The 10871-nt window shown below is 59.4% G+C and overlaps 1 protein-coding gene across 1 annotated transcript in view; it reads left to right on the top strand.

The window, feature by feature from the left end:
- LOC117646325 (guanylate cyclase 32E) overlaps window positions 1-10871 on the top strand; it is a gene marked incomplete at its 3' end in the record, with an annotated part of 25355 nt that extends 14484 nt beyond the window's left edge. Inside the window, exons 8-22 of the mRNA XM_034387201.1 lie at window positions 2982-3066; window positions 3378-3530; window positions 4013-4162; window positions 4518-4696; window positions 5342-5444; window positions 5741-5944; window positions 6017-6193; window positions 6632-6752; window positions 7068-7173; window positions 7234-7340; window positions 7672-7885; window positions 8226-8366; window positions 8457-8824; window positions 9066-9317; window positions 10804-10871. Coding sequence (XP_034243092.1) covers window positions 2982-3066; window positions 3378-3530; window positions 4013-4162; window positions 4518-4696; window positions 5342-5444; window positions 5741-5944; window positions 6017-6193; window positions 6632-6752; window positions 7068-7173; window positions 7234-7340; window positions 7672-7885; window positions 8226-8366; window positions 8457-8824; window positions 9066-9317; window positions 10804-10871 — 2428 coding nt within the window. The remainder of the gene's footprint in view (window positions 1-2981; window positions 3067-3377; window positions 3531-4012; window positions 4163-4517; window positions 4697-5341; window positions 5445-5740; window positions 5945-6016; window positions 6194-6631; window positions 6753-7067; window positions 7174-7233; window positions 7341-7671; window positions 7886-8225; window positions 8367-8456; window positions 8825-9065; window positions 9318-10803) is intronic.

Below are 10871 nucleotides of genomic sequence, written 5' to 3'. Positions count from 1 at the left end.
GTGCCAGCGTCAAAAAGCGAGGCGTGCCAGCCTCACACAGCGAGGCTGTGCCAGCGTCAAACAGCGAGGCTGTGGGCCCCAGCGTCCCCCAAACAGCGAGGCTGTGCCAGCTCAAACAGCGAGGCTGTGCCAGCGTCAAACCGAGGGGCCAGCCTCCAAAAACGACTGTGCCAGCTCAAACAGCGAGGTGTGCCACCTCACACAGGGGGAGGGCTGTGCCAGCGTCAAACAGCGAGGCTGGCCCGCTCAAACAGCGAGGCTGTGCCAGCTAAACAGCGAGGCTGTGCCAGCTCAAACAGCGAGGCTGTGCCAGCTCAAACAGCGAGGCTGTGCCAGCGTCAAACAGCGAGGCTGTGCCAGCCTCAAACAGCGGGCTGTGCCACCTCAACGCGAGGCTGTGCCAGCGTCAAACAGCGAGGCTGTGCCAGCTCAAACAGCGAGGCTGTGCCAGCCTCACACAGCGAGGCTGTGCCAGCTCAAACAGCGAGGCTGTGCCAGCGTCAAACGCGAGGCTGTGCCAGCGTCAAACAGCGAGGCTGTGCCAGCCTCAACAGCGAGGCTGTCCAGCGTCAAACAGCGAGGCTGTGCCAGCTCAAACAGCGAGGCTGTGCCAGCCTCAACAGCGAGGCTGTGCCAGCGTCAAACAGCGAGGCTGTGCCAGCGTCAAACAGCGAGGCTGTGCCAGCGTCAAACAGCGAGGCTGTGCCAGCCCAAAGCGAGGCTGTGCAGCGCAAGGGGTTCCCCACTGAGGTAACCCTGTGTACATGGGTAATCGTGGTAATCTGGGTAATCTTGGTAACGTGGAAATTTTTAGTAATCGTAGAAATCGTGTGAAATCTTGTAGTAATCGTGTGGTAATCTTGGGAATCGCAATGTGTGAGCGGGAGTCTAACGCCCGCAGTGCAGGGGGGCAGTGTCGGGGCCCCAAATGGCATACGATCATGTGGGTCTATTAGCCCCTTTAAAAGTAATGGCAATGGGAAGGTAGGCCACCCAAATTTGGCCCCCAAAGGGACCAGTGTGGGAGGGAGGCCGACATAGCCCCTGCTGGGGGGGTGCTTCCCCGGGCACCCGAAGTTACCCGAAGCCACCCGAAGGCGTGTCTGGTATGGCGTCCTCGTGCCCCATTTTAAATTTTTTTTGAACTAAATTGACTATTATTTTCCCATCCAAAAAAAGATTGCTGACAAAGATACTACTTAAGAGGACTCTCAAAGAAGTTGCCTCTCCACTATATTTTATTATTTAAAAAAATGGAACTTGTTTTAACTTAGTCTCTTTAGAAGTCAGGGGTGGAATGGCGGTAAAATAAACTTCGCAGTAGCTCTGTTTCCGGAGACGAGCCATTCACGTGACAGTGAGAACACGGTTTTTCCCAAAGGATGAAAGACATTGTTATCGCTGAGCATCATGGTAATCATTAGGTAATCATGGAAACGCTTGGTAATCGTGGTAACTTTTGGTGATATAGTAATCTTAGGAACCCGGTAATCGCGGTAACTTAGTAATCCTGGTAATCAAGGTAATTTTGGTAATCACGAATCCTGTGTACGCTAAAAATTTGAGTGGGTAACCCCTTGGCAAGCGTCAAACAGCGAGGCTGTGCCAGCGTCAAACAGCGAGGCTGTGCCAGCGTCCAGTGCCGCCGAAAGTACTGTTGGTGGGGGGGGGGGGGGGAAATTTTTATGAAAAAATTTTTGGGTTGCCCACCGTTAAGGGGCAACACCCAATACGGTTTAGACTTCTCTAATAGTGTTCCAAATCCAGCGAGCGAAGCGAGCTTAAAGCGAAAATTCACACAATTCTAGACTTTAACACAACTTTTGCCATTTTTGGAGCTTAATCACACGCTTTATTGGTGGGCGAAGCGAGCCAAACGGCAAAATAATGGAGGAAAATTAAGAAAACCTGCGAGCGAAGCGAGCAAGAAGCCAAAAATCAAAGAATTTGCAACTTTGCTTTATTTTTCTCTCTATTTCGAGCTCAAAATGGCACTTTAGTGTCTGAAAGTGGGGGGGGGGCGATTGCCCCCCCCCCCACCTCACTTCCGGCGCCCTTGCTCCCCGGCCTCGCGGCAGGGGAAGCGCGACGGCCTCGCGGCAGGGGAAGCGCGACAGTGTCGCGGCAGGGGAAGCTCGACAGTGTCGCGGCAAAGGAAGCGCGACAGTGTCGCGTTAGGGGAAGCGCGACAGTGTCGCGGCAGGGGAAGCGCGACAGTGTCGCGGCAGAGGAAGCGCGACGGCCTCGCGGCAGGGGAATCGCAACAGTGTCGCGGCATGGGGAGGGCGACAGTGTCGCGGCAGGGGAAGCGCGACAGTGTCGCGGCAAAGGAAGCGCGACAGTGTCGCGGCAGGGGAAGCGCGACGGTGTCGCGGCAGGGGAAGCGCGACGGTTTCGCGGCAGGGGAAGCGCGACAGTGTCGCGGCAGGGGAAGCGCGACAGTGTCGCGGCAGGGGAAGCGCGACAGTGTCGCGGCAGGGAAGCGCGACAGTGTCGCGGCAGGGGAAGCGCGACAGTGTCGCGGCAGGGGAAGCGCGACAGTGTCGCGGCTAAGGAAGCGCGACAGTGTCGCGGCAGGGGAAGCGCGACAGTGTCGCGGCAGGGGAAGCGCGACGGCCTCGCAGCAGGGGAAGCGCGACAGTGTCGCGGCAGGGGAAGAGCGACAGTGTCGCGGCAGGGGAAGCGCGATGACGTCGCGGCAGGTGAAGCGTGACAGTGTCCCAGTGACAGTAGACGATACTTCAAAAAAAATTTATAATAAAAATTTAGGGTAGGTCAACTGTGGGGTAGGTCAACCTTTTTTGTTAATATTTATAACACTATTATTTATAGTCCCATATTTTTATTCAAATATTTGTATTTATATTTTTATTACTAAATATATTGGTATGTCAACTGTGAGGTAGGTCTAATGAACAGCCCCGTTTTTACTCACTCGCATGTCTGACCACAACCTTTTTTAACAATGAATTGACTTCCAGGAACATCTCCGCCGAGATCAAGAAGCTGTCGACGGGGCCGCCGTTCTGCGTGCCCTACCACCCCAGCATCTTCGGCAGCATCTCGGTGCGTCGTGCCCGGCCGAGGGACCCGCAGTGTGCCGCAGGATCGGTGGAGGCAGCAAGAACTCCACACGCGTTTTGAGCTCCAGAGTCACTAAGTGGGACTCGAACCGAACGTGTGACCCCACCAATGGACTGCTCTCCGAACGAGGAATCCATCGGTGGGGTCACACGTTCGGTTCTAATCCTGTTTAGCGACTCTGGAGCTCAAAACGCGTTTAGACTTTTGGCCGCCCCCACCCGGTCCTCTGGCAAACCCACTGTGGGACGCCCTGCTCGCGTTGCCTCCACTGTAAAGCCGACTCGTGCCTGCAGGTGCCGATCCACGCGGCGCACCTCTACGACGCCGTCATGATCTACGCGCGCGCCCTCACCGAGATCCTGGAGGACGGCGTGGACCCGCGCAACGGCACGGCCGTGCTGCAGCACATCCGGGGCCGCGCCTACCAGTCCGTGCAGGGCTTCGACGTACGCCAGCCGCCGCCGTGGCGTTCCACCCCATCGACTTCGCTTCGCGACGGCTCCGAAAATAATACGCGCAACTCAGGCCGCCGCTTACAACTAGAGTAACTGGGGGCCGCGCTGAGAACCCGCGTATCGCTTCCCGGCGGCGTCCGCGCTAGGTTATGTTTGTCACGTTATATCTCCTAAACCGTTAGAGTTAGATGGGTAGTGTAAGCGAGCCGATTGTAGATCTAAGTCAGAACTAAAATCGGCTCGCTTACACTACCCATCTAACTCTAACGGTTTAGGAGATATATTGTGACAAACATAACCTAGCGCGGACGCCGCCGGGAAGCGATGCGCGGGTTCTCAGCGCGGCCCCCAGTTACTCTAGTTGTAAGCGGCGGCCTGAGTTGCGCGTATTATTTTCGGAGCCGTCGTTCGGGATTTCACTTTGAGTTGTTGTTGTTCCCTGCTGTCGTCGTTGAGCTTGTTTTTGTTTTTAGGTGCTGATCGACGACAACGGCGACGCGGAGGGCAACTTCAGCGTGGTGGCGGCGCTGCCGGACGCCAAGACGGGCATCAGCATGCAGCCCGTGGGCTACTTCGTGTACAGCCACACCAACGACACGGAGGCCATGCAGACGGCGCTCCCGGTACAAAGAAAAGCTCACGAGAATTTTTTTAAATTAATGGTTTTAGTCCTTTGACGGTGTTGAGTGTCGCACAGTGGGCCAGAAGACCGGTGGAGGTGGCCAAAACTCTAGGCGCGTTTTGAGCTCGAGAGTCGCTAAACAGGACTCAAACAGAACGTGTGACCCCACCAATGGATTGCCCTCCGCGCGAGGAATCCATTCGTGGGGTCACACGTTCGATTCGAGTCCCACTTAGCGACTCTGGAGCTCAAAACGCGTTTAGAATTTTGGCCGCTTGCGCAGGTCCTTTGGTCCAGTGTATGTCGGGGCTGGCTTTCCTGTTGGTTGACGTGGAGGGCCTCGCCGTGCTTCGCAGGAGTTCCGCTACTTCGACGACTCCCGCAAGATCCAGTGGGTGTCCGGGTCGGCGCCGCGCGGCCAGCCCCAGTGCGGCTTCCACGGCGAGCGCTGCACGTCCCGGGCCGACTGGCGGCTCAGCCTGCCCGTGGCCGCCGTCGCCGTGCTGCTGGCCGTGGCCGCCGCCTTCGCCCTCAAGTCAGTGCCTCGTCCAAACGTCCCGGACGCGTTTTGAGCTCCAGAGTCGCTAAATGAGACTCGAACCGAACGTGTGACCCCACCAATGGATTGCTCTCCACACGAAGAATCCATTGGTGGGGTCACACGGTCGGTTCGTGTCCTGTTTAGCGACTCAGAAGCTCAAAACGCGTCTTGAGTTTTGGCCACCGGAGCCGGTCTTCTGGCCCACTATACCCAGGTCTCGGTCTCTCTCGCACTCATGGGGCACTCCGGATGGGCGCGAGAGAGACAGAGCGACGAACCGCCGCAGGCCGACTCCGCGGCGCCTTCAGCCTGCGGATCCGAGGGTAGGCTGTACCGCCACACTGGCACGCGCGCTGGCTGCCTGCCTGCCGGGCGCCTCGGCCCCGAGAAGGACGTCGGCGTCGGCCTGTCTCTCTCGCACCCGCACGGCACGCCCCACGAGTGCGAGAGAGACAGCGAGAGAGCTCCCGCTCGGAATGGGCCTGCTGGCGCGGAAGTTGCCTCTCTTTCGACCTGAACAGACGCCGAACGTTGGCTGCTCCGGCCACTCTGCATTGAATGGAGAGAACTTGTTACGTTGCGAGCTTACGTATGTTAAGTCGATTGATCGTCTCACGGCGTGGCTGCGTCTTTGTCCAGGCACTACCGCTACGAGCAGAAGCTGGCGTGCCTCCTCTGGAAGGTGGACAGCCGGGACATCACCCTCATCCCGTCGGGCAGCGACACGGCCAACAAGAGCATGGTGGCGACTTTCTCTCTTACGCCCTCACAGTGGGCCAGAAGACCAATGGAGGCGGCCAAAATTCTAGATGCGTTTTGAGCTCCAGAGTCGCTAAATGGGACTCGAACCGAGCTCAAAACGCGTCTAGAATTTTGGCCGCCTCCGCCGGTCTTCCGGCTCACTGTGCATCTCGCTGCCCTCACGCGGCGTTTCGCCGCAATGTCCCTCTCGCTCTTTCCCGGGGTTAGGGGTTACGGGAGTACGAGAGAGACAGCGCGACGACAGTGGGCTGGACGAAGACGAGCTTGTCCTCGCAGGTGTGCCGACGCAGCGTGCTGCGGCCCAGCGCGCCCGGCAGCGTGGCCGAGGCCACCGCGGGGGCCTTGGACGCCGACGGCGGCGACCCGCGCGTCCTGGCGCACACCCACGTCGGCCTGTACAAGGGCAACATCGTGGCCGTCAAGTACGTGCACAAGCGCTCGCTGGACCTCACCCGCAGCATCCGCAAGGAGCTCAAGCAGGTAAGCTGCCAGTCTCGCTAATGTGAAAGTCAAACGAGCCGGCGTTTGAACCCGCGACCTGCCGTGTCGCAGATCCGCGAGGTGCGGCACGAGAACCTGATCCCGTTCATGGGCGCGTGCGTGGACCAGGGCGCGCTGTGCATCCTCACGGCGTACTGCGCGCGCGGCTCCCTGGAGGACGTGCTGGCCAACAAGGACCTGCACCTGGACAACATGTTCGTGTCCTCGCTCGTCGCCGACATCCTCAAGGTACAGACCGTTGCACCGCACTGTGGGCCAGAAGACCGGTGGAGGCGGCCAAAACTCTGTACGCGTTTTGAGCTCCAGAGTCGCTAAATGGGACTCGAACCGAACGTGTGAACCCACCAATGGATTCCTCGTTCGGAGAGCAATCCATTGGTGGGGTCAGACGTTTGATTGGAGTCCCATTTAGCGATTCTGGAGCTCAAAACGCGTCGAGAGTTTTGGCCGCCCCCACCGGTCTTCTGGCCCACTGCGCGTCCCAAGTGGGGGCGGGTGTGTATCCCCGGCGGAGTACACGGCCGCGCCGGCCGGCCGCCCCGGCCAGACATAGCCAGCCGGACTTCGGTGACCTTGAGAGGCCGTCCCGCCGCCACAATCACCGCGCCCTTGTGCGCCCGCCAATTTTGAAACAAGCGCCCTGAAGGCCGACTTCCCTTCCCGCAGGGCATGATCTACCTCCACGACAGCGACATCGTCTCCCACGGCAACCTGCGCTCCTCCAACTGCCTCGTGGACTCGCGGTGGGTCCTGCAGATCTCCGACTTCGGCCTGCACGAGTTCAAAGGTGACTACACAACCGGGGGAAGGAGGAGGGGGTTTGGATTGGGACCATTTTAGGTCCCGAGTTTTTAATCTTGCGCGAAATCACGGGACTGACCTGTTTCGTCGTGAAGGCGTGAAAGGATTCCGCGTGTAGCGTGTTCCTTCTTTTTCTTGCGCTAGTACTAGACTGATTCAGAGGGTCGGTTTCGTCGCTCTGTCTCTCTCGCACCCATACGGGACACCCCACGAGTGCGAGAGAGACAGAGCGACGGCAACGACTCTCGGAACCAGTCTGCAGATACACATTTCTTTTCTTCTTCTCTCGGCGGTTTTGCAGCCGGGCAGATGGAACCGGACGCCGTGCGCCGGGAGCTGCGGAGGTGTCTGTGGCGCGCTCCGGAGCTGCTGCGCGCCTCCGGGGCGGCCTGCATCGGCCACCACCAGCACGGCCAGCACGGCCACCACGGCCACCACGGCCACCACGGCCACCACGGCGTGCCCAGTCCGGGCAGGGGCACCCAGAAAGGCGACGTCTACTCGTTCGCCATCTTGCTGTACGAGATCATCGGCCGGGCCGGACCGTGGGGCAGCACAACGCTCTCCGACCAAGGTAGGCCGTCAGGCTCGCCGCCAGGCCGTCACTACCCCGCGCACGTGTCTTCGTGTCCGAGCGGCGGGAGAAAAGGACTGGTCTGTCGTGACTCCGCGCGCGTGAGACTCTCGGCGCCAGAGGCCCGGAGGGACGAGCGTGGGGTATTGACTCACTGGACCGTCCTCGTGCACTACGCACTGCGAAAGAAATGACTCCGTGGCGACACACTAGAGGGCCTGAAGACCGCCCACCGGTGGGCCGCCTCCACTGGTCTTCTGGCCCACTGTGCGATGACCGGTCGTAAACCAGCTGAAACACGGTGCCCTGCCCCTCGGCGGCGTGCCTACAGAGATCGTGGAGCGGGTGGCGGCGCCGCCGCCGCCGGGCCAGCCGCCCTTCCGGCCCGACGTGCGCACCCTGGCCGCGCTGGAGGCGGAGCAGGCACAGCAGGGCACGGCCGACTACGTGGTGCGCTGCGTGGAGGCGTGCTGGAGCGAGGACCCCGAGCAGCGGCCCGACATCCGCCTGGTGCGCGTCAAGCTCAAGGAGATGCAGGCCGGACTGTGAGTGTCACGAAGGCGCAGCGGTGGAGCCGGTCCACAGTGGGCCAGAAGGCCGGTGGAGGCGGCCAAAGCTCTGGACGAGTTTTGAGCTCCAGAGTCGCCAAATGGGACTCGAATCAAACGTGTGACCCCATCAATGGATTGCTTTCCGAACGAGGAATCCATTGGTGGGGTCACACGTTCAGTTCGAGTCCCATTCAGCGACGCTTAAGCTCAAAACGCGTCTAGAGTTTTGGCCGCCACCACCGGTCTTCTGGCTGGCCCACTGTGCGGTCGAAACTCTAGACGCGTTTTCTGCTCCAGAGCCGCTAAACGTGTGACCCTTCTCCTCTGCCTCCAGAAAGCCGAACATTTTTGACAACATGCTGTCCATCATGGAGAAGTACGCGTACAACCTGGAGGGCCTGGTGCAGGAGCGCACCAACCAGCTCACCGAGGAGAAGAAGAAGACGGAGGCGCTGCTGCACCGCATGCTGCCGAAGTAGGCTTTCTTCCTAGACCAATCTGGTGGGGGGTAAAACGACTCGAGTTGAAACTGCTTTCTCCAACGCGACCGCCACGCCGTGCGCAGGACGGTGGCCGAGGCCCTGAAGCGCGGCGACCCCGTGGAGGCGGAGAGCTTCGACTGCGTCACCATCTACTTCAGCGACATCGTGGGCTTCACGGAGCTGTCCGCCGAGAGCACGCCGCTGCAGGTGGTGGACCTGCTCAACGACCTGTACACGTGCTGCGACTCCATCATCTCGCACTACGACGTGTACAAGGTGGAGACCATCGGCGACGCCTACATGGTGGCCAGCGGGCTGCCGGTGCGCAACGCGGGCCGCCACGCCGGCGAGATCGCCTCCATGGCGCTGCGCATCCTGTCGCGCATCCGCCGCTTCGAGGTGCGGCACCGCAAGGGCGAGGCCGTGCAGTTGCGCATCGGCATCCACTCCGGTGAGCACACCGCACAGTGGGCCAGAAGACCGATGGAGGAGGCGGCCCAAACTCTAGGCGCGTTTTCAGCTCCAGAGTCGCTAAATGGGACTCGCGCCGAACGTGTCACCCCACCAATGGATTGCTCGTTTGGAGAGCAAGCCATTGGTGGGGTCACACGTTCGGTTCCAGCCCCATTGCACGAGATATTGATGAAATGTCGATTGAAGGACGAGAGTGGTGAGAGTGGTGCTGTCTGCAGGCCACTGCGTGGCGGGCGTGGTGGGCCTGGCCATGCCGCGCTACTGCCTGTTCGGGGACACGGTCAACACGGCGTCGCGCATGGAGTCGTCGGGGCTGCCGCACCGCATCCACATCTCGGAGGCGACGCACGCGCTGCTGCAGCGCCTGGGCGGCTACCACTGCGAGGAGCGCGGCGTGATCCCCATCAAGGGCAAGGGCGCCATGCGCACCTTCTGGCTGCTGAGCGAGGACCCCGCGCGCCGCATCGCCCGCATCGCCCACCTCGCCGAGCAGGCCGCCGTCCAGGCCGTCCAGGCGGAGCTCGCGCCGACCGAGCGTCAGTTGAAATATTTTTAAAATTTGGTCCCTGTAGTACACGTACTACCGTGTGCAAAAGAATCCGACCGTCAGTACTCCACGCGTCAGAGATTTACAACGCTAGCCTTGTGGATGGTCTCTTGCGCGCGGGGTAGCGACGGTCGGATTGTTTTGCACACGATAGTACTACCGTGTGCAAAAGAATCCGACCGTCGCTACCCCGAGCGCAAGAGACCATCCATAAGGCTAGCGTTGTAAATCTCTGACGCGTGGAGTAGTGACGGTCGGTTTCTTTTGCACACGATAGTACACGTGTTCGCAGTTCGCTCTCAGAAGTGTTCGCTTCTGTGAACACCCAACACCGGTTGACGTCACGCACTTTGCCTGACCGCACCCCCTGTGTGTCCCTCCCCGTGTGAAAAAATTTCATGAAACCTGTCGGAATTGGGCCTGAATGAGGTCTGAACGGTAAGACAGCGACAAGACCGTTTCCACACGAGATTCCGATGGGATTCAGATAGGATTCAGACTGCGGTCAGATGGATAAGGCACGCCAGAGGCAGCCTGAAAAGGCCCTGAAGAGTGTCTGACTTCCGTCTGAAAACGGCCGTGCAGGCGTCTGAAAAGTGGTCACTTTCCAGGTGCCATTCCGACGGGATTCAGACCGGATTCAGACCGATTCATGAGGGTGCATGAAAATAAGGTAAACAGAGAGGGTCCGCTCGGACCGGAGTCGAACCCCACGCACAGAGCGTAGAAGTCCGACACTCTCACCGCTGGGCCAGAGCGACGAGATATGGAACGGTCGGGCACGCGCAGCTCATAGCGCGCAGCCGGACAGCGCCAGATGCAGCACTGTTGTCTGACGCCTTAGAGAGGTAGTCGTATGCATGCAGTCTGGAATTCATCGACATGTATAAACAAGCGCATTAAAGCACGCCGCGTCAAATATGACGGTGTCAACGAGTCGGAAAATAAAGGGGCAAGTGTCGCATGTGCGACTTACCTGAAGACAACAGTGCTGCATCTGGCGCTGTCCGGCTGCGCGCTATGAGCTGCGCGTGCCCGACCGTTCCATATCTCGTCGCTCTGGCCCAGCGGTGAGAGTGTCGGACATCTACGCTCTGTGCGTGGGGTTCGACTCCGGTCCGAGCGGACCCTCTCTGTTTACCTTATTTTCATGCACCCTCATGAATCGGTCTGAATCCGGTCTGAATCCCGTCGGAATGGCACCTGGAAAGTGACCACTTTTCAGACGCCTGCACGGCCGTTTTCAGACGGAAGTCAGACACTCTTCAGGGCCTTTTCAGGCTGCCTCTGGCGTGCCTTATCCATCTGACCGCAGTCTGAATCCTATCTGAATCCCATCGGAATCCCGTGTGGAAACGGTCTTGTCGCTGTCTTACCGTTCAGACCTCATTCAGGCCCAATTCCGACAGGTTTCATGAAATTTTTTCACACGGGTCTTTCAACAGAAGGCCTGAGCGAGACACCCGACCTCCTCCGA

This window comes from Thrips palmi, unplaced genomic scaffold, assembly GCF_012932325.1.
Source record: "Thrips palmi isolate BJ-2018 unplaced genomic scaffold, TpBJ-2018v1 HiC_scaffold_19, whole genome shotgun sequence".
Classification (NCBI taxonomy): domain Eukaryota; kingdom Metazoa; phylum Arthropoda; class Insecta; order Thysanoptera; family Thripidae; genus Thrips; species Thrips palmi.
Note: the sequence above shows the minus strand (reverse complement) of the source record. Positions and strands in the feature narration are given on the sequence as shown.